Source organism: Globicephala melas, chromosome 1 (assembly GCF_963455315.2).
Source record: "Globicephala melas chromosome 1, mGloMel1.2, whole genome shotgun sequence".
In the NCBI taxonomy this organism is placed as follows: Eukaryota; Metazoa; Chordata; class Mammalia; order Artiodactyla; family Delphinidae; genus Globicephala; species Globicephala melas.
The window spans coordinates 75248964-75272682 of NC_083314.1; the positions used below are offsets into that span (position 1 = coordinate 75248964).

The following is a 23719-nucleotide window of genomic DNA, read 5'->3' on the forward strand; positions in this document are numbered from 1 at the left end:
CCTTGGAAAAATAAGAGGATGGAAAATACAGAAGAGACAGTAAGTTGGGCTAAATTATGCTTAATTGGAGTCCAAGGAGAAGAGAGAAAGGGGAAAAAGCAATCTGAAGAAATAGTGTCAGAATTATCTATAACTGATGAAAACCATCAAGTCACAGATTCAGGAAGCCCAATGAATTAAACTTGCACTCTGCAAAAAGGCAAAAGCAAAAAGAAAATATTTTAAAGCACCTAAGGAATAAAGATAGTTTATCCTCAAAGGAGCAACAGACTACTACTTACATCTCAACAGCAAAACTGGAAGACAGAGGAGGGAATGCCATCTTCCCTATGCTTAAAGAAGGTAGCTGCCCAGTGAAAATATCTTTCAAAAATGAAAGTAAAATAAAAATATTTTCAGACAAAAACAGCCCACCACCAGCAGTCTCACATTAAGGGAAATTCCAAAGGGTAATTAATCTTCAGTCATAATAAAAAGGAAAAAATAAATAAAAGGAAGAACAATGAAAGTGGTAAATATGTATGTAAATCTAAATAAACATTGACTGTAAAACAAAGATGATAAAGTCTCATGGTGTTAAAATGTATAGACAAGGAATTAAAGTGTGTCACACACCAGCATAGGAGTCAGAAAGGCAGTGGTAAATGGAGTTGGAGTATACTAAGGTCTTTGCATTGTGCTGGTAGAAAGTAAAGTGTCAGTTAATGTTAGGCGTTGGGAAGGCAAGGATGAATGTTTTGCTAAACCACTAAACAGAAAAACAATGTATAACTACCAAACTAATACGGGGGAAAATAAGATAAAAATTAGCTTTCAAAAACAAGACAAGGGGAAAAAAAAACCCAAACATGTCAAGAAGTACAAGAGATTTTCTAGGATGGTGAGACTATTCTTTTTGATCCTGTAATGTTGGATACCCAACAATATGCATTTGCCAAAACCCATAGAACTTTACTACACAAAGAGTAAACATTAATATATGCAAACTAAAAAAAACCATATAGGACTTCCCTGGTGGTCCAGGGCTTAAGACTCCGAGCTTCCACTGCAGGGGGCTTGGGTTCAATCTCTGGTCGGGGATGTTCCACATGCCGCATGGTGAGGCCAAAAAAAAAAAGGGAAGTCAGGGGATCCCAGGATGAAATGAATGTAACCAGAGAATCTAACTATACTACAAATTCACGGAATAACTTCACTGAAGGATGGGTGGTAAGTTATTACCTAAGTAACTTGGAAATTAGTGGAATCTATAAGACTAAAGGCAAAAGAAACTGTACATAAGCAGGGTACGCAGCACTGAAGACGCAACATAGCCAAAAAATAAATAAATAAAATTTATTAAAAAAAAAAAGTCAAAGATTGTAAGCCTGGATCAATAAAATAAAAATCTAACTACAAGGCTCTGAAGATCTTGCAAATGGAGGCTCTGATGTGAGCCTGCAGGACAGCCCAATCCACACCCCACCCTACATCTACTGGGGACCCAGAAGCCAAATCCAGGAGGCCCTGGGCCCACTGGTGGCCCACCTCTGGAAGGAGGTGAGGCACTGAGCCTTCCCTGAGCCTGAGCAGGGGTCAAGACACCCCAGGGGCACTCACAGGGGCCATGGTGGGTGGGTCACAGGCCAGCTGCTTTGTGCTTTTTGGTCCCAGAGACCTTGCCACCTCCTGGGTCATAGCCCTGTCTGCAGAGTGATGGGGGAGGAGGGTTATGGCCCAGCCTCAAAGAGAAGCTGGTGTCCCAGAGAAGCATGGCAAGGGACTAGTTTTAATCACTCCCTTTTAAGTGAAACATTCTGAATTCCCCAGTGGGTGGAGCTGGGGGTGAGGGCAACAGCCTAACAGTATGCTGACAATAAGACATTTACAGAACATAAGAAAACAGAAAGATTGAAAGTAAAAGTTTGGAAAAAGATAAACTGTACAAACACAAACCAGAAGAAAACTAGGATAGCTATATTAATAATAGACCAGCTAGAATTTCAGGCAGAAATTAACACTAAGAGATAAAGAGTTGGGGGCTTCCCTGGTGGCACAGTGGTTGAGAGTCCGCCTGCCGATGCAGGGGACACGGGTTCGTGCCCCGGTCCGGGAAGATCCCACATGCCGCGGAGCGGCTGGGCCCGTGAGCCATGGCTGCTGAGCCTGCGCGTCCAGAGCCTGTGCTGAGCAACGGGAGAGACCACAACAGTGAGAGGCCCGCATACCACAAAAAAAAAAAAAAAGAGATAAAGAGTTGGGCTTCCCTGGTGGCGCAGTGGTTAAGAATCTGCCTGCCACTGCAGGGGACACGGGTTCGAGCCCTGGTCCAGGAAGATCCCACATACCGCAGAGCAAGGAAGCCCATGCGCCGCAACTACTGAGCCTGCACTCTAGAGCTCGCGTGCCACAACTACTGAGGCTGCGTGCCACAACTACTGAAGCCTGCGCACCTAGAGCCCATGCTCCGCAACAAGAGAAGCCACTGCAGTGAGAAGCCTGCGCACCACAACGAACAGTATCCCCCACTCACCGCAACTAGAGAAAGCCTGCGCGCAGCACAAAGACCCAACACAGCCATAAATAAAAATAAAAAATAAATAAAATTTTTAAGAGAAGAAGAGTTAATTCATAATGATAAAAGGTAAAATTCACCAGAAAATATAATAATCCTAAATATTTATGCATCTAATAACATGGCCTCAATATATAAAAAGAAAAAAATTGAGAGCACTTTGAAGAGAATTAGAAAAACCCTCAATTGTAGATTTGAATATACCTCTCTGTAATTGATAGAATAGGCAGGGAAAAAATATCGATGTTAATTCATTCTAAGATACAGATTTTTTCACATTTTAACAACTCTGAAAGGAAGTTTTGTTTTGTTTTTTAATCTATTGGTTTCCTGGTATTGAGTCATAGTTTAATTGGCAGCATGTTAAAACTTTCTGATAGTAAGTAAAGTAACAGTGTGTTATAGGTTGGATTGTGTCCCTCAAAAATTCATATGTTAAAGTCCTAACTCTCAGTACCTTAGAATGTAACCTTATGTGGAAAGAGGGTCATTGCAGATGAAATTAATTAAGATGAGGTTATACTGGAGTAGGGTGGGCCCTAACCCAATTAGACTTGTCCCTTTTAAAAAACGGGACTTTTCGGACTTCCCTGGTGGCACAGTGGTTGGGAGTCCGCCTGCCAATGCAGGGGACACGGGTTCGAGCCCTGGTCCGGGAGGATCCCACATGCTGCAGAGCAGCTAAGCCCGTGGGCCACAACTACTGAGCCTGCGCTCTGCAGCCCACGAGCTCACAGCTACTGAGCTCACATGCCACAACTAAAGCCTGCGCGCGCCTAGAGCCTGTGCTCCACAACAAGAGGAGCCCCCACTCTCTGCAACTAGAGAGAGCCTGCACGCAGCAACGAAGACCCAACGCAGCCAAAGTTAAAAATAAATTAAAAAAAAAAAAGGGGGACTTTTGGACAGAGACAGGCAAACAGGAAGAACATCGTTTGAAGATGAAGGCAGGGTGATGTCTGTAGAAGCAAAGGAACACCAAAAATTACCAGCAAACCACCAGATGCTAGGGAAGAAGCATGGAACATATTCTTCCTCCAGCCCTCGGAAGGCACCAACCCTGCCAACACCTTGGTCTCATACTTCTAACCTCCAGAATTGTGAGACAATAAATTCCTATTGTTTAAGCCACCTCGTTTGTGGTACTTTTTAAAGGCAACCATAGCAAAAAATATTGGGTGCATCTTAGTTTCAGTGAAAAACAGTACATATAATGCTGCATCCAATAAAGTATAGAATATATATATATATTTTTCAAGCATACATGGAACATCTACAAACATTAAATATATGCTGGAAAAAAGAGAGCAATTTTCAATGAATTTTAAAGGACAGAAATAATACAAAGTATGACCTCTAATCATAATGCAGTTTTCTAGACCCCAAGATTTTTGGAAATAAGGATCTATACTAATAAGTAAACCATGGGTCAAAAAAGAAATAACAATGTAAATTATAAAATATTTAAAAACTAAATAATAAAAAATTACCTGTAAAAACTGATGGGAGGCAGTTAAACCAGTATGTGGAGAAAATTTTGTAGCCTTAAATGCATATATTGGAAAAGAAGAAAGTTTGAAAAGTAATGGGTTAAGCAACCAGCTCAGAAAGTTAAAAAAAAGAATAGCAAAATAAACCCAAAGAATGTAGGATAGAAAAATAAAGAGAAGAGCAAAAATCAATGAAATAGGTGGTCCAGTGGGTAAGGCTCCACGCTCCCAAAGCAGGGGGCTCAGGATCGATCCCTGGTCGGAGAACTAGATCCCTTGTGCATGCCGCAACTAAGAGTCCACATGCTGCAACTAAAGATCCCGTGTGCCACAACTGAAACCCAGTACAGGAAAAATAAATAAATAATAAATATTAAAAAAAATCTCACCACTAACTCATGAGGTTGTATACTATTATAAAAAAATTAATGAAATAAAAACCACAACAAATCATATATCTGATGAGGGATATAGAATATATAGAAATATATAGAGAATATATAGAAAACTCCTAAAACTCAACAACAATGAAACATACAACCCAATTCAAAAATGGGCAAAGGACTTGAATTGACATTTCTCAAAAGAGGATAATACAGATGGCTAATAAACACGTGATAAGATGACTAATTATTAGGGAAATGCAAAGTAAAACTACAGTGAGATACCACCTCACACCCATTAGGATGGCTACTATAAAACAAAAACAAAAAAAAAACAGAAAACAACAAGTGTTGGCAAAGATGTGGAGAAATTGGAACTCTGTGCACTGTTGGTGGGAATTTGAACTGGTACAGCTGCTATGGAAAAGAGTATGGTGGTGGTTTGTCAAAAAATTAAAAATAGAATTACCACTATGATCCAGCAATTCTACTTCTGGGTATATACCCAAAAGAATTGAAAGCAGGGTCATAAAGAGATACTCGTACACCTATGTTCATAGCAGCATTATTCACAATAGCTAAAACGCGGAAGTAACCCAAATGTCCACTGATGGATGAATGGATATGCAAAATGTTGTATATACATACAATGGAATATTATTCAGCCTTAAAAAGGAAGGAAATTATGCAATATGCTACAGCATGGATGAAACTTGAAGATATTATGCTGTGAAATAAACCAGTCACAAGAAAAGACAAATACTGTATGATTGTATGAGGTACTTAGAGCAGTCAAACTCATAAAGACCTAAAGTATAATGGTGGTTGCCAGGGGCTGAAGGGAGAGGAAAACGGAGAGTTATTATTTAATGAGTATAGAGTTTCAGTTTTACAAGATGAAAAGGGTTCTGGAAATGGGGGTAGTGATGGTTGTACAACAATGTGAATGTATTCAATACTGCTAAACTGTGCACTTAAAATTAGTGAAGATGGGCTTCCCTGGTGGTGCAGTGGTTGAGAGTCCGCCTGCCGATGCAGGGGACACGGGTTCGTGCCCCGGTCCGGGAAGATCCCGGACCCATGAGCCATGGCCACTGAGCCTGCGCGTCCGGAGCCTGTGCTCCGCAACGGGAGGGGCCACAACAGTGAGAGGCCCGCGTAAAGGTTAAGATGGTGAATTTTATGTTGTATATTTTACCGCAATAAATTTAATTAATGAAATAAAAAATAAATACAACAAAGCAAACAGGGAAACACAAACGAATATATGGTCTATGATTTCATGTATATAAAACTCCAAAACAGGCAACATTAAACTTTACTTTTTAAGGATGGTTGCCTGGAAGGAAAATCTGTAATGCAAAGCAAGGAAGTAATTACCGTAACAGTCACCATAGCAGTTACCTGTATGAGAAGAAAGAAGTTGTGATTCGGAAGAAGGACATGTGGGATAATTCAGGGGTACTGATAATGTTCATTTCTTGACCTGAGCAGTGGCTACTGTAATTTCTTAGAGTGAGCATTTATTTATTTAATGTTTTGTTTTGAAATAATTTTGCACTTACAGAAAACTTGCAAAAATAGAACAGTTCCCATGTGTTCTGCACCCAGTTTATCCTATTGTTAGTATCTTGCATAACCACAGTACAATTATCAAAACGAATTAACATTGGTACGATAACATGAGCTATACTACAGACTTTATTTGAATTTTACCACTTTGTCTATTAATGGCCTTTTTTCTGTTCCAGGATCCAATCCAGAATCCCACATTGCATTTAATTGTCATGTCTCCTTAGTCTCCTTTAATATGTGACAGTTCCTCAATCTTTCCAAAGTCTTTTACAGCCTTTTTTGTTGGTAAATATATTTTTTCAATTTCATTTATTTTTTGGCTGCATTGGGTCTTCCTTGTTGTGCACAGGCTTTCTCTAGTTGCAGAGAGCGAGGGCTACCCTTCCACAGCTTCTCATTGCGGTGGCTTCTCTTGTTGTGGAGCACAGGCTCTAGGTGCCTGGGCTTCAGTAGTTGTGGTGCGCGGGCTCAGTAGTTGTGGTGCGCGGGCTCAGTAGTTGTGGTGCGCAGGCTCAGTAGTTGTGGTGCACGGGCTTAGTTGCTCCATGGCATGTGGGATCTTCCCGGACCAGGGATCGAACCTGTGTCCCCTGCATTGGCAAGCGGATTCTTAACCACTGCACCACCAGGGAAGTCCCCCTTGGTGAATGTTTTTATTTTTAATTAATTAAAATTTATTTGATTGAAGTACGGTTGATTTACAATGTTGTGTTAGTTTCTGCTGTACAGCAGAGTGATTCAGTTATACATATATATATATATTCTTTTTCATACTCTTTTCCATTATGGTTTATCACAGGATATTGAATAGAGTTCCCTGTGCTATACAGTAGGATCTTGTTGTTTATCCATTCTATATATAATAGTTTGCATCTGCTAACCCCAAACTCCCACTCCATCCCTCCCTCACCACCACGCCCCCCCCGCAGAGCAACCACAAGTCTGTTCAAGCCTTGGCAATTTTGAAGAGTACTGGTCAATCATTTTGTACAATATCCCTCAATTTGGGTTTGTCTGATATTTCTTATGCTTAAAGGGAGGTTGTGCATTTTGACATGAGTGCCTTCTCAGCACAACATATCAGGGATATACAATGTCACTGTGTCTTATTAATGGTAACGTTAACCTTGATAACTTAGTTAAAAGGGTATGGGGTCTGCTGGGTTTCCCCCTGTAAAGTTATTATTTTTACCTATGTAATTAATAAATATCTTGAAGGAGATACTTTGAGACTGTGCAAGTATCCTGTTTCTCCTCAGATTTTCACCCACTAATTTCACCCTCCATGGTCGGGTCTTGCCCCAACAATTATGACTCTGGTGTTTTAATAGTGGTTTTCTATCTCCTGCATTTCTTCTACATGTGTTTGTTGCAGTTCTTCTGCAAGGAAGAGCCGTCCTTTCTCCCCCATTTTTATGTTAACTTTTATGCACTTTACTGGAATACACTTTTCAAGCACATCTGAGACATTTACAAAAATTAAATATATACTAGGAAATACATGAATCTCAATGAATTATAGAGTTGCCCTGCCCAGATTCCCTTTATGGGGCCACACACCCATTCCCAGCTACGGTGGGGTTGATTGCTAACAGCTAAACAGCCCCTTCACCGGAGAATTGCCCTCATTCAATAGGGAGGCTGCTTCACTGGAGAACCTAGGGCAGCCCGCAGTGATTGACTTGATATGGGCTTACAAAAGGCCAACCTCTTGCCTCAAAAGTGCAACCAATTTTGTGATGTAACTCAGGCTTCAGAGTTCCTTGGGATCAGGCAGAGGCGGACTTAACTGTTAACAACCCTGCTTAGCTTTCTTCCCCTGCCCTATCCTGCTTCCCTCACTCCCTTTCCTTCTCCTGAGAGCATTCTCTCAATAAAATCTTCACACAAGAACCTCCATCTCAGGCTCAGCTTCTAGGGAACCTGCCCTAAGACAGGTTTCCTGATTTCTAAGATTCCTTCTGAATGATTAGTGTGTATGTGGGCAAGGAGGGTGGGCTTGGGGAGGCTCTGGAGGGTAAGGGTTCCTCTTCTCCTTTGCTCAAGCTGAGGAAGGAAAAGTGAGATAGCAATATAAATTAGGGAGCTAGCCTTAAACTTTGTTGCCGGGAACGATCACAATCTTAAAAATGACTTCTAAGTTCCCTCTGGGCAGTTTTCGTTCCAGTCTTTTTGTTTGCTACAAGCTCAAAAGCTTTGCTGTACAGAGCTAAGGGTTACGAAGAAGGAAATGAGACAAATCTGGAGTTGAAACCTGGAAGATTAGGCCTTGAAGCCTCCCTCATGAGTTACATCAAGACTCTTTCTCAGGCTTCCCTGGTGGTGCAGTGGTTAAGAATCCGCCTGCCAATGCAGGGGACACGGGTTCGAGCCCTGGTCTGGGAAGATCCCATATGCCGCGGAGCAACTAAGCCCGTGCACAACTACTGAGCCTGCGCTCTAGAGCCCGCGAGCCACAACTACTGAGCCCATGTGCCACAACTACTGAAGCCCACGTGCCACAACTACTGAAGCCCGCATGCCTAGAGCCCGTGCTCCACAACAAGAGAAGCCACCGCAATGAGAAGCCCGGGCACCACGACGAAGAGTAGCCCCCGCTCGCCACAACTAGAGAAAGCCCATGCGCAGCAACGAAGACCCAACACAGCCAAAAATAAATAAATAAATTTATTTTAAAAAAAATTACCAAAGAGAAGTTACAAATCAGTGTCAGCAAAGGATATGCAGGTGTATTCTGAATGCGTTAGAAGAGAGCTCATTATTTTAAAAGGATCCTAATGCAAATACTTTGGTTAAATAAAGACTCATTTTAGAAGTCAAGTAATAACCCTCCAATTTATCTATTCTAGAAATCCTGATTGTTCATATTTGGGGGTGATGGATATATTTATTATCTTGATTGTAGGTGATGGTTTCATGAGTATAAATATATGTCAAAACATCAAATTGTACACTTTATGTACAGTTTATTGTGTGTAAACAAGCAAATAAGTTCACATATCATGTGTGTTTAACAGCATGTGAATGTTGAAAGGATACCTTGGAGGACTCATAAAAATGGGGTAGCTAACTGGGAGGCAGTTCTCTGTGTGAGATCTTGAGTCAGACAAACTGAGCTCAAACTCTAGCATCTCTGCTTCCCACTTATGTGATCCTGGGAGAGTTACTTAACTTGCTCATGTCTCTGTTTCTTCATCTGAAAAATGGGGACAATAATAGTATTGAGCTTACCGGGTTCTAATGAGGTTTAAATGAGATATAAATTCTTACAAGTGGCATGTAGTAAGTACTCAGTAGATGTAAGCTGTGACTACTATTACTGTTGGCATTTTTTTCTGGAAGGAGTAACTCCTTCTCCTTCACTTTTCAGTAAGAGGAGGCTGGATCTGCTCATCTCCCTCCCCTGGCCCCCACCAGTGATCAGAATAAGAAGACTGGGCTTAAAAAGAGACACTGTGACCAAATTCTAAAAAATGGGACAAAACCCCAAAGGGCACCTAGACATGGCAGATACAGATTCCAGAATCCACCTAGGAATCCACATGTGCTGGAGAGAAATTTGGCATGAAGCAGACAGAAGTCCATAACCAACTTTGGGTAGCCAGGTCTGTCTGAGATATTCCAGGGATCCAAAGACTTAGAAGGGACACTTCAGTGTCTGTTTCAAGAGACTGAGCTCTGTCTGAGCCTTCTCTTCCCTTTCTCCTCCCGTCCCCTCAGTCTGGGGAGGTAGTAACCAAGGCTATATCCTCCACGCATTTTTTTTCCTCTCCACACTCTCTCTGGGAGAAACTCATTTCGTTGAATTGGCAGCACTCATCAAAGGCAATGCTGCAATGTATGATCATTGATAGGATCCTAGATTTTTTTTTTTTTTTTTTTTTTTGCGGTACGTGGGCCTCTCACTGCTGTGGCCTCTCCCGTTGCGGAGCACAGGCTCCGGAAGTGCAGGCTCAGCGGCCATGGCTCACGGGCCCAGCCGCTCTGCGGCATGTGGGATCTTCCCGGACCGGGGCACGAACCCGTGTCCCCTGCATCGGCAGGCGGACTCTCAACCACTGCGCCACCAGGGAAGCCCTAGGATCCTAGATTTTTTTTTTTTTAAGTCTTAAAGGGCATTTTGGCAAAAATTGCATATGGATTCTATCTGAAAATAGTATTTTATGTGTCAAACTTCCTGGGTGTGACAATGTTATTGGGGTTACAGAAGAGAATGTTCCTGTTCTTGGGAGATACATGCTGACGTACACAGGGATGGAGTATCATGATGTGCAACTGATGCTTGAATGGTTCCAAAAAATGTATAAGTGAATGTGTAGTGTGTGTGTGTGTGTGTGTGTGTCTGTGTACACACATATATTAGTTTATATATAGAGAGATAAAGTAAATGAACAAAAGGTTAGCAGCTGGTAAATCTAAGTGAAAGGCATACAGGTGTTAATTGAGCCAATCTTTCAAGTTTCTATAGGTTTCAAGTTTTTCAGAATAAAAAATTGCGCGTGGGGCATATGCTAGACAATGTTCTCGGCTCTGTAACCTGGCCTTCTTTTCCCACCTCTCCTCCATTTCTAGCCAAACCTAACTATTGCGTGGTCAGTTGCACTGCTTTTCTTTCCCCACCATCACTCAGTTCTGTTCAATAACTATCTACAGCGTAGCCACTCAACAAACTCAAGGTGTGTCCCTGCCCTCTAGATGCTCACCATCCAGCGAGGGAACAGACTTGGTGACAACTCACCTTACGAAAGCATGGTGGGTGCAGTAGCTGAGTGGGAGCAGAGAGCAGGAGCTCGCCAATACTGCCAGTCATGCCCTGGTGTCTGGAAGGATGAATGGGTGGGCACAGTTTATTATCTGAAAGAAAACAGACCCATTAGTAGTTGGTCATTAGCACACATAGACTCCTGGCCTGAGAGGTGGGACATGTATGGATTCACTTTTCCCCCAATGTTGCCTTCTAAAGTCAGCCTGGAGCAGATATTTGGAAGTCCTTTTTTTCCTTTCTTTATTTACTTTCAGTTCTTCCACTGAGGCCCTACGTCTTTTTTTTTTTTTTAAGTGACATTTTATTTTTAAGTTTGTCTTTTTTTTTGCAGTGTGTGGGCCTCTCACTGTTGTGGCCTCTCCCGTTGCGGAGCACAGGCTCCGGAAGTGCAGGCTCAGCGGCCATGGCTCACGGGCCCAGCCGCTCTGCGGCATGTGGGATCTTCCCGGACTGGGGCACGAACCTGTGTGCCCTGCATCGGCAGGCAGACTCTCAACCACTGTGCCACCAGGAAAGCCCTAAGTTTTTTTTTAATTAATTAATGAATTTATTTTGGCCGCATTGGGTCTTCGTTGCTGCGCACGGGCTTTCTCTAGTTGCGGTGAGTGGGGGCTATTCTTCCTTGAGGTGCGCGGGCTTCTCATTGCGGTGGCTTCTCTTGCTGCGGAGCACGGGCTCTAGGCGCGCAGGCTTCAGTAGTTGTGGCTCACGGGCTCAGTAGTTGTGGTGCACAGGCTTAGTTGCTCCGCGGCATGTGGGATCTTCCCAGACCAGGGATCGAACCCGTGATCCCTGCATTGGCAGGTGAATTCTTAACCACTGCTCCACCAGGGAAGTCCCAGGCCCTACTTCTTTCCATTGCTTCTTTCTGTGGTAACGTGGGGGGATTGCTATTTCTGACTGCTTCCTGGGGGCCTCACAGTGAATCAAGCCATGTCTTCTTCAGAGTGTGGCATCTGCAAACCAACCAACCATCCAACAAGCCACTCTCTTGCTCATAGAGACCGTCTCTCAGAACACAGGGATGATGTGCTCTTATGCTAAAATAGCTCCTCATTCCTAGAGATGAGGGTGTGGTTGGCAGGACAAAAAGGTGAAGGGGCTAAGGGAGACACAGGAGTCCTTCGTACCACACTCTCCTATTGGCTCTCTTTAGCCCTCCAAAGGAGGTGCAGCTTCCTTCCCCCTTAATGAGTTGGAAGACTGGGAGTAAGGGGGAGGGCAGGAAGGGGAGCACTCTGTGCTTTGTACACCCAGAAGTATCTACCACAGGGAAGATGTCTTCCCTGGGTTCAGGCAGTCAGTGGAATCAGTCGAGATCTGGGGACTCGCTGGGAGCTGTCCAATATGCTGTACCTCAGACCGTGAGTTCTCCCAGTGATGGGGAGAAGTGTTGTTTCAGAAGAAAGCAGAGAAAAGGTTTGCTGAGTATCAAAACCCTGGCCTTTTGGAATTCAAAGCCAAAGGCCAGAGAGGTGTCAGGATATGTAAGAGCTGTGCTATCCAATCCACTAACCACGTGCAGCTATTCAAACTTAACTTGAAATTAGTTAAAATGAAATAAAGCTAAAAATTTTAGTTCTTCAGTCTGACCAGTCACATTTCAAGTGCTCAATAACCACATGTGGCTGGCGGCTAACATATTGGACAGTGGAGCTATTATAGAACATTTCCATTTTCACCGAAAGTTCTATGGGACAGTGCCTCACTAGAAAGATAGGCATGGCATTCTGTGTGTTTTGAGAGACAGGCAGAGTTTTTGTCTGTTTTGTCCACTGCTCTTGCCCTACGGCCCAGAACATTGTCTGGCACTTTGGAGAATGATTAGTAAATTTTTGTTGAAGGATACTAGAGACATTAGAGCCAGTTTTCCATCACTTCTATCCCCTCACCCAACTGATTTCATCTAGATAGAGTTCAACCAAACTGGGGAGAAAGAAAAGAAAGAGGAGAGAACAGGAGAGAGGGGATCTTAGTTATCTGTGGATAAATCCCTCAGAAGAGCTCTGAGGCTCTGCTGGCTCCGACTTGACATAGTTTGGGATTTGGAGGGGGTGGCAAAGGAAAAACCCAAATGGGTTGGTGAATCCAAGAGCAAGAGGAGTCTTGTGCCTGCTCCCAAAAATGCATATTGTGCCCAGGTAGGGGGTCTGGGACACTTTTCAGGATTTCTGCTCATCCCGGGTCCCAGCCTGGTTTGTGGAATTGAGGAGTGACTGAATAGCAAGGAAGAGGTGAAGGGCCTGAGAGAGCCCAACTGAGTTCCCTATGGCTCCAGAGAGGCACGGAAAGTAGAGGGAGGGAAAGGAAGAGGGAGAGAGAGGAACACTGTGCCTGGGAAGGCCTCGGATAAGGCTGAGGGGGATGCACCTGCACTCTGAACTCACAGCCCAAGAGCAGACAGGATCCGGATGTCTCAGTGGACACCAGAGAGGAAAAGTATTGATGACCAAGCACCGGAAGTCCCTGATCCCCTCCCCGCAATGCCTCCGGCACATTGGGAGCCCTCTAGAAAACTAGAGGCACCATTGGAGGAAAATGGCTGGGTAGTCCCTACATTAACAGGGATTTAAGTCCTTACTACCTGATGGAAAAGGGGCTGGAAGCAGAAATTGGGTTTGATTGTAGAAAAGTAAGGAAGTTAACATTTCTTGGACATCTAAGTTTGCATCCTGACATTTATACTATTTCAGTATTGTTTGATTTTTTAACAATGAGAATATAAGCATGTATTATTTATATAAATTAAAAATGATTTTTTGTATGATTCCACTTACATGGGGTATATAGAGTAGTCAAATTCACAGAGACAGAAAGTAGAATGGTAATTGCCAGGGGCTGGGGACAGGAGGAAGGGGAGTTAGTGTTTAATGAGTATGCAGTTTCAGTTTGGGAAGATGAAAAGTTCTGGTGATGGATGGTAGTGAGGGCTGCACAACAATGTGAATGTACATTTTAAATGGTTAAAATAGTAAATTTCATGTTATGGGGCTTCCCTGGTGGCACAGTGGATGAGAGTCCGCCTGCCGATGCAGGGGGCACGGGTTCGTGCCCTGGTCCGGGAAGATCCCACATGCCGCGGAGCGGCTGGGCCCGCGAGCCATGGCCGCTGAGCCTGCGCGTCCGGAGCCTGTGCTCCGCAACGGGAGAGACCACAACAGAGGCCCGCGTACCGCAAAAAAAAAAAAAAAAAAAAAAAAAAAAATTTCATGTTATGTATATTTACCACAGTAAAACAAATGAATGTAAAAGAGAAAAAATTATTGTTGCAAAGTTACTGTAACAGCTTTGATTCTGGATGTTTCCTGAAAACTGGCATGGTTCACATTCACTCCATTACCACTTCTAGCTAACGTAGGCCCATCTGAGGCCCCTAGATTTGTCAGCAAGGCCCTATTTCTGGGTGCTTACCTTTCTTGCAAGAAAACAGCTTGCCACTTCCTTCTCAGCTTGGTCACACACTCTCTTGGTGGCCCTCTTGTTGCAGATCCCAAAAGAGAGGTCAGTGGGCAGCTTCGGCTCTGTCCTAAACACCAGGAAATAGGGCCTAAAACCAGTGACACCATCCTGGGGGCACAGTAAGCACCCTAGCTCTGCATGCCTCTGTTCCTGGCACACAGTTCTCTGCACATCTAACAAAGTTCTACTCAATCTCTTGGTTTGGGGTCCTCTTGAGGATGGCAGGAAGAAGTTGTATTCTTTTGGAAGTCTTTCAACAGAAACATTTCCCTTAGCAATTGACTCTCTCTCTCTCTCTCTTTGGCAGTGGAAGCGTGGAGTCCTAACCACTGGACCACCAGGGAATTCCCAGCAGTTGACTCTCAAAATCTCTCCTCTAGTCAGAATAGATTCCATTAGGGAGACTGTAAACGGAGATGATGAAAATTCTTCCAATCAGCAGGTGTTTCTTGAGCACCTCTGTGTGTTCAGCATCGCTGCAGGAACTTTGGATAAGTATATACTAGAGAAATAGCATCTAATCATGAAAGTAGAGTTTCCAGATCAGAAACAATCAGAAAAAAAAGAAATTCCTAATCTGTGGTGCTGTAAAAGAGCAATGCAGTCTGGCAAAGCCAAGGAAGGCTTCCCAGCGGGGATGAGACTAGAGCGGGGCCCTGAAGGAGGGCTTGGATTTGGATAGGAAAGAGAGGCAACAGGGCATTTGAAGGAAGCCACACACAAAGGAAGTAGGAGCAGACTGAAGGTTGTGTGTAGAGAATTTGTTATGATTCATTCCTGGAGTATGTCCTGTGTGCTCAGGCATGACACTAAGCAATAGAAAACAGACCACCTGTCCTCAAAGAGCTCTAACCTGGGAGGTGGTGAATGGGGGGAGATACTAAAACAAATACAGGTGATGTGTATTAGTCCACAAGAATGTTAAGCCCCCAGAAAGTAGAAACCTTATCTGTCCTGTTCATCACTGTATCCTCAGTACCTAGAACAGTACTAGGCACAAATTAGGTGCCCAATAAATGCATACTGAATGATGGAATGCTACAATGCAGAGATAGGATAATAGCAATATTGATAGTTAGCATTTATTGATCACACAAATGTGCCAGACAATATGTAAGAGTTTTACATACATTATCCTATTTGATCATCCAGCATTTTGAGAGTACTATAATTATCTCATTTCACAGATTTGGGAACCAAAGTTTATAGAAGTAACACTTGGACTTCCCTCGTGGTCCAGTGGTTAAGACTCTGCACTCCCAACGCAGGGGGCCCGGGTTCCATCCCTGTCAGGGAACTAGATCCCTCAGGCCGAAATGAAGATCCCGCCTGCTGCATCTAAGACCCAGCGCAGTCAAATAAATAAATAAATATATATGTGTGTGTGTGTGTGTGTGTGTGTGTGTATATATATATATATATTTTTTAAAGAAGTAACACTTGCCTTAAGGTTACCTACACAGCAAGTGACCGAAGGGAGATTTGAATTCATGACTGCCTAACTTCACAGTCCATCCTCTGAACATAGAGACTACTGTTCAAAATGCTGTTTAGGGAAGTTTTTCTGGTAGCTGATTGAAATGCGCCGGGAAAGGCCCAAGAAAGCGAGACCATCGCAGTGAAAAACAGCAACCGCAACGTGTATGAACTAAAGCGGTTACAGTGGGAATGGAGAAGAAAGGATCTCCTTTTGCGGGGCCTTAAAGGGCTTCTAAAGAAAGTTCAGGGCTTGGTGACTTATTGGATATAAGAGATGACAAAATTTCTCGCCTGGGAATACGAAGAGTAGCCTCGAGAGAAATAGCTTTTCTCTAATTCCTAGTTCGACAGTACACTTTAGATAGATGACCCTAATCTCTGGGTCTGCCAGTTCCGCAAAGCACTTAATCAGGTGCTGGTCATCTACAGTAACGGCAAGCCAGCATGAAAAGTCACTCTAGACTGCAGAATAATAAAAGCGTGAAAGAAAGAACAGGAAAGAAAGAAAGAAGAGCGTGGAGGATACACACACAAGCCTGTTCCAGGAGCTGTCGCATCCCAGAGGCGGGCGGGTACTACAAAGGGAAAGGTGGGGCTTGTCTATGAACTACAACTCCCAGAAGGCATCGGGCAGATCACCAAAGTTTCCGGCCAGAGCTTACTTCCGGTATTTCCGATGCTGACGCTCTCTTCCGGTTTTGGTGCCCCCCCCTCGCCCCCCCCCGAAAGGCTTTGAAGGTGCGCGCGGTGAGTTCCGAGGCACTGGGGGTGCCAGCGGGAGCCTGGGAGTCTCACGTCCGCACGACACTCAGCGGCTGAGTGTTAGCTCGGGGAGGGCGGGGAGGAGAGAGGGCATGCCGGCGGGAGGACGTGTAGTCTTGGCAAGAGGAGGGGAGGGGGCAGAGCGGACTGAGCTCTCGGAGGGCCCCAGAAAGGGATGTGGAGGGCCAGGACGAATAGGATCCCGGGGGAAGGATGGAGGATGGGATACAGGGGCGTGGGGGAGGACCCTGCGAGCGCGGCGTGGGATCACAGGGAAGCTGGTGGAGAAGGAGGAGCAGCGGGAAGGCAGCAGCCGTGGGGGACTCCTGCGTGAAGGAAAGCTAGAGGCTGTTGCAGGTCCGAGATCGGCCGAAATCCGACGGCCTAAGGAGTCTGGCCACATGCAGTCCTCTCAGAAGATCGCACCAGTTGGGGAGCACCCAGGGCGCTGGTGGCTTAGAGACTGCTCTGTAGAAGGGGCTGCTGCTTTGATAAGCTCAAAAGAGTTTTGATAGACTTTGTAAGAAAGGGCTGTCAGGAAGCTCTTGCTGGTTTTACAGGCTTGGGTTGACTGCTCACTTTGCTTTTTTCTCCAAAGATGAGGCTGCAGGCATTCCTGGCGTTGGCTCTATTTGCTGTCACTCAAGCAGAGGAAGGAGCCAGGCTTTTGGCCTCCAAATCACTGCTGAACAGATATGCCGTGGAGGGGCGAGACCTGACCTTACAGTACAACATCTACAATGTTGGCTCAAGGTAAGGAGGCCCTGGAGCTATAGGTTGGGTCCTTTTCAGGTTTCTTAGATTTCCCAGCTGGGAACAGGGACCAACAGTGATTTATCTTTGGGAGATTTCCAGCAACAGATATCATGAGTGAATGAATATACTGCTGGATCTACTTCTGGAAGAGGAGGACATTCTTACCTAAGCTACAGGAAACCGTCTTCCACTTTTTGAGCTGGAAGAGTTTCAGAGTGGGGAAGAAGCAAAAATTGTGGTGAAACAGGGAGAGGAAGATGAGAAGGCAGAAAATGTATGATCCTTCATTACCTCAGGGGTTTAGTTTCAGCTTCCTTTCTTTCATTAGCATTTTTGTTGTCTTTTTTTCACTTTATTCCCTTTAATGTTCTTTTCCACATGCATCTTGCTCCTCTTCCCCTCCTTACACACACACACACACACACACACACACACACACGTGAGAAGAAATTGGGGCAGAAACGGATTCAGGCCCATTCTTTCCTAGATATTTGAGTATTTTGGTGCCCAGAATCCAGGCCTTGGCTGGGATTCTTCAGTGCAACAAACCCAAATAACTGTGACTCATATATGTCTTTTAAAGTTCTGATTTTTTAGGACAGGCAGGCAGATTTGATTGCTGATTCCTTTTAATTTTATACCCATTGCTAACCTTTCTTCGTTTCCTCCGTTTTCTAGTGCTGCATTAGATGTGGAATTATCTGATGATTCCTTCCCTCCAGAAGACTTTGGCATTGTCTCTGGAATGCTCAATGTCAAATGGGACCGAATTGCTCCGTATCCTCTTGACACTGGGTGATGAAGGCTGGTGGTGGTGGGTGGGAGGGCGGTAATGTTGAAGCAAATCAGCAGGGTCATTCTTGTCGCCACTCTGGATAAGATGGGGCAAGAGAGACTGGTGAGAATTGTGTGAGCATGATTTAGGGTGGGCCTGAGGAAGGAGGTTCCTGAAGTTCAGGTCATAAAGTTCTAAAACATTCTGTATCGGGAGAATGTAGACAGATGTTTGTGGCTGGGCGAGGATGTTTAAGGTGCTTTTAAAAGAAATTCAGTGGGGGGCTTCCCTGGTGGCTCAGTGGTTAAGAATCCGCCTGCCAATGCAGGAGACACGGGTTCGAGCCCTGGTCTGGGAAGATCCCACATGCCGTGGAGCAGCTAAGCCCGTGCGCCACAACTACTGAGCTTGTGCTCTAGAGCCCGCAAGCCACAGCTACTGAAGCCCGCACGCCTAGAGCCTGTGCTCCGCAACAAGAGAAGCCACCACAGTTAGAAGCCCATGCAACGCAAGGAAGAGTAGCCCCCGTTCACCGCAAATAGAGAAAGCCGCGCACAGCAACAAAGACCCAACGCAGCCAAAAATAAAATAAATAAATGTAAAAAAAAAGAAATTCAGTGGGATGCTAGGTGGAGGACCTGGGTGACTCTTTTTTTTTTTTGGCTGCGTCGGGTCTTAGTTGTGGCACAAGGGATCTTCGTTGTGGTGCGTGGACTTCTCTCTAGTTGTGGCATGTGGGTTTTCTCTTCTCTAGCTGTAGCGCACAGGCTCCAGGGCACTTGGGCTCTGTAGTTAGTGGCACGTGGGCTCTAGTTGAGGCGCACGAGTTCAGTAGTTGTGGCGCGTGGGATCTTAGTTCCCTGACCAGGGATCGAACTCGCGTCCCCTGCATCGTAAGGTGGATTCTTTACCACTGGACCACCAGGGAAATCCCCTGGGTGACCGTTTAAAGACTCTTCTTCAATTAATCCCTTATTCGGATCTACTGGTTATTTCCTGAGTGTTTTTTGTTTGTTTGTTTGTTTTTTGTGGTACGCGGGCCTCTCACTGTTGTGGCCTCTCCTGTTGCGGAGCATAGGCTTTGGACGCGCAGGCTCAGCGGCCATGGCTCACGGGCCCAGCCGCTCCGCGGCATGTGGGATCTTCCCGGACTGGGGCACGAACCCGTGTCCCCTGCATTGGCAGGCGGACTCTCAACCACTGAGCCACCAGGGAAGCCCTCCTGAGTGTTTTGAATTAGATTATTTTTTTTCCCTGTGATTTAAAGTATATTTAGATTTTCTGGCAAGGGTAAGTGTTCTCTTTGGGTTTTGGGGGGTTTTGTTTTATATTTTCAAGAACTTCCTGCAGTTTTAGGCAGCAAAAGATTTTCTGTGACCCCAAGTGACTAATTTTTCATCCATAACCTATATTGCTTTAAAAGTTTAATTTAAACACCTCAATACTGAGTATGTCATAGACCCTTTAAGACTTGGCTAGAAAGACATCATATTATACCACATACTTCAGGCTTAGGAAAAAAGCCTGTGTTTATTATTTTCGCAGTATATTGCAGATGTGAAATCATTACATGTGTTGGCAACTCTTTTTGTGAATGGTGTGTTTAGTCCCTAAGTTGAAAGTTTGTTATAACTGTAGCTTCATCTTTTTCCCTCCTTAACTCTTGCGTCAGTGCTAGCAACGTTTCCCACACGGTGGTCCTGCGCCCTCTCAAGGCTGGTTATTTCAACTTCACCTCAGCAACTATTACTTATCTGGCCCAGGAGGATGGGCCCGTTGTGGTGAGTTACCCAAACCCTTAGTTGGATGGGGCTCAGCTCTGCCTTCCTTTGAAAACTCTTGTAGAAAATCTCCAGAGCAGGTGCTAAATTCTGAGGAAGATAAGAAGGACCAAAAACTTGAGATATCATCATAGGAAGGAAGTATGTTTCAAATAGGAAGGAAGTATGTTTCAAATTATAAAGTCTCAGAATCAAGCAATTGAAATGAATGGGAGGGGAGTACTGTAGCATTCCTTTCCGCTTCACTTTTAATCTGTACAGTGTCATGTGCTGCCCAGTTTATTGCCATCATTGTCTTTCCCATCTGTCTTCTGTGCTGCCATCAGATGATTCGTGGTCTCCGCTGTGTCTGTATCTTTCCCTTGCTTAGAATGCCCCTGCTTCTTGCAGCAAGGCTGAGTTTCCTGCCTCTTCTCGCTGTACCCTGCAGCATTCTCACTGTGTTCTGCCTCTCCCTTCCTCTCTCTACCCTCGAAGACCCTCCGTCCTAATTAGACCAAGCTCCTTCCTGTGGCACCTCCCCCGCTCTCAGTGCTCCTTCTTTCCACTTTGCCTTTGGTCTCTGCTTGAAGTACTCTCTGTACTCTCTCTCCTCCGCTTCATTATCCAAAGCCTCCTCAAGACCTAGCTCTGAGCTGCATCTCCTTGATTTTGTCTCCTGCTTTTACAATTCATATCGCTCTTTCCTGCTCATTCTTTCACTAAACAGTTACTGACTGCATCTAAACTTCTAGAGCTCTTATAGTCTATGCCACTTGAACATTTAATTATTGACCATCTTTATTAGTTCTCTTTCCTGTATCTAGGTCTTTCCCTCACTCCCATCTCCCAGTTTAATTATAAACTCCTTGAAGCAAGGGACTTTGTCTTAGATTTCTTTCTGTTTTCCATATAGAATAGAAACCCAGCGATAACCAGTCTCTTGACTGATTGATGTAAAGGTCAGCAGACATTTATTGAGCCCCCTGCAAGGTGCTAGACTCTAGGAAATACCAAGCAGATTAAGGTACTGTCCTAGCCCTCAAAAAGCTTGGGTCATGAATTTATAAGTACAGATGGGCTTTAGGCTACTTAGTGAGTGCACAGTAAGGAAGGGACTTAACAGAGTCAACCATAGAGCTAAAAGAAATCCAAGAGTCTCAAACATTCAGTGCACTCTCTGAGTTATCTTTTTTTTTATAAACCATGTGGAACCATATTCTTATAATCTTGGTTATGTTTTCATATCTTCTATCATGTGTGCTTTTAGAACCACCTCTAAGACTCTGGTTCCACCTGGTCCTTGATGGGTTAAAAGACATAAAATTAAAGGCTCAGCAGCCACTTTAGAACAAAGTTGTTTGCAATGCGCTTCAAACTCTTGGCCTCCTCTCCAAGACAAAGGAATGTGGGGCAGACTCAGCCCCTCCACTACTAATGTACATTTGGGTAGGGCTTTATACTTTCCAGAATCCTTCTCATTAGTTTGCTTGAACCTCATGTCAACTTGTGAGGTACAGAAGAGTGTTTCCACTTGAGGAATGGGGAAATGATTGCCATGGGCAGAGGGGCCAGTGGTGGTGAGCAACTCTTTCCAGAGTCTGAGGCTAAGATAGAAGGATTTGGCTTTAATTTCAGCCACATACCTGTCCTACCTTTTTTTAGTAAATGCTCATCATGTGTCTCCTGGCTCCTAATTTACTCATCTTTATAACACACTAAGAATCATCCAGCTCTCTCTAGTTCAAAAACTTTTCCTCATCTTGTTGCTTTTTTGGGCCTTTGGGAGCTAAGAATCTATTGCTTAGAACTGGGTTGGTTGGAACTGCCCTTTCCCAGATGAGAAAGAGCTGGAGACTTGCCTTAATGCCCTTCTTTTCTGCTTTTCAGATTGGCTTTACCAGTGCACCCGGACAGGGAGGAATCCTGGCTCAGAGGGAGTTTGATAGGAGATTCTCCCCCCATTTTGTAAGCTTTACAGTCTTCTTGGCATTCCCCTGGGAGTAGAACACGCTTTTGGTTCTGGGACCGTGTGGCTTCCTTAGAAGATATGTTTAGTTGGTTGGTTCTTGTCATATCTGTGTTTTGATGTCTGATACACACAGCCATCAAATATCCTGATTTAACCACGGTTAGAGATTTTTGGCAATGAGATCACAATTGCCAGAACCAAAAAAAACTGCCCTTTTTCTCTGCTCAGCCTTAAGTAGAGCTCCATCTTGGAGTCCTGGGTCTAATTCGAGGATTAAAAGTATATCTGCTTAGATTAAAAGAGTTGCAGAGCATCGGGAAGGTTACATGGGAACTTTGGTGTAGTCTAGTCTAGGGGAGAATTCTCTGAAGATTTGCCTAAAGTACTGAATGAGGAGACTCATTTATTCATTCATTCAGGGAATAATTATGAGGTTCCTAATTACATGCTCAGTTCTGTGCTTTGCTTTGAGAAAGCAACGCAAGACACAGTCCCTTTCATTAAAGATCTTATGGGCTCATAGAGGCTTCAGCGCAAGTCAGTGGGGGAAGAGTGCTGTGGTGGAGATCATACACAAGGCTCTGGAGGAGATGCAACAGGAACACCTAACCTGGTCTTTGAGAGTCGGGGAGGATTTTCTGGAGGAGGGAGGTTTAACTTATTAAAGAGGAGGTAAGGAAGGGGAAGCACCCTAGGAAGAGGGAGTAGCTCAGAAGTGAGAAAAAGCATGGTGCAATCCAGGAATGGCAGGTAGTTCAGTGAGGCCAGAGAGCAGAGTGTGAGACAGAGGAATGGAAGAGAGAGCTGGAGGTGGGGGCAGGGGTTAGGTCGCAGGAGGCTTGACTGTTAGGGAAGACCTGGGCATCTCCCTCCTCAAAGATCGTTTGGAAGAGAGAAGCTTCTCTTCCAGATTGGGTTGGGTCAGGTGAGACCTTTGGTTTCATAGCTCAAAAGATATATATTAGTCTTTAGCGAGCCATTCTGTGTCCAGAGTAGCCAGAGAGGAACCTTCCTGCGAAGGTTCTGCTTAAAATTTGGGCTGGACTGCTCCCTTTCTCATTGGACCCCTTCCTTCCTGGTCCCCTCCTGTGCCCTAATCCAGACTTCTAAGCAAGGCCTTTGTCTTCCACAGCTGGACTGGGCAGCCTTCGGGGTCATGACTCTCCCTTCCATCGGCATCCCCCTGCTGTTGTGGTATTCCAGCAAGAGGAAATATGACACCCCCAAAACCAAGAAGAACTGAGTGGGGCTTCCAGTCCTCCCTTCCCAAGGAATACAGGTGCTTTCCAGACTCCAAAGGGTATCTCAAATGCAATCTCTTCTCCCTTAGCCCTTGGCCACCTCCTTGATCCTGCCCTGCTCTCAACCAGAGCGAAGGACCAGACCTGGGAGTCTTTGAGAGCCTCCTTGGTTCCATCATGAAGCCATACAAACAGGAAAGCCTTTGGCAACCGCCTTGAGCCTAGGGGCCCTGTGGTGCACCACCGAGGTGCCGCGGGGTACATTGCTGGCGATGTGAACTCTCTCAGGGGTCCAGGAGGGGGCACTTCAGAGACTGCCTGACACCACCCCGTCCCCCACCCTCCCCTCTCAGAAGAGGGTGGAAGATAAGATGAAAGCTATGGGACTCTTGGAGGCTACCCAGTCTCTCTGCTGGCTTAGGGAAGCTCTTACCAAATGGGGTTTTCTAATAAAAACAAATGCCACCCTGCCTTGTCTGTTTTCCCATCACCTGGATGAGCTCAGGTTGCTGTTGGTACTCAGGCCCTGACTTCCCAGGCTCCTGGGCAAGTGAGCTGAATTCCTGCCTCCTTGCTCTAGGGATTGTAGGTTCCGTTCCCACAGAGATATCCCACCCCCGCACCCTCCCTTTTGAACACCTTTGCTTCCATCCCTTATTTCCCTCTGTTCTCATCAGTCACCATATATTCCCCTAAACCTTCCTTGCCCGTGAGCCCCTCTCCACAGTAGAGGAGAGAATGGGGAAAA

At 44.9% G+C, this 23719-nt stretch overlaps 1 protein-coding gene across 4 annotated transcripts; it reads left to right on the forward strand.

Annotated features, from left to right (window-relative positions):
- Positions 1-16410: 16410 nt before the first annotated feature.
- On the forward strand, positions 16411-23435 carry SSR2 (signal sequence receptor subunit 2). Of its 4 annotated transcripts, none has more exons than XM_030842321.2 (6): positions 16411-16452; positions 17066-17220; positions 17902-18000; positions 19671-19779; positions 21649-21726; positions 22863-23435. In XM_030842321.2, the coding sequence occupies exons 2-6, from the start codon at positions 17066-17068 to the stop codon at positions 22971-22973; spliced, it is 552 nt and encodes a 183-aa protein (XP_030698181.1). In that variant the 5' UTR covers positions 16411-16452; the 3' UTR covers positions 22974-23435. The 4 variants fall into 4 exon arrangements, with proteins under 4 accessions (XP_030698181.1, XP_060154316.1, XP_030698180.1 ...); XM_060298333.1 differs by having other exon boundaries at positions 16421-16443; XM_030842320.2 differs by lacking the exon at positions 16411-16452 and adding an exon at positions 16456-16526.
- Positions 23436-23719: the final 284 nt, after the last annotated feature.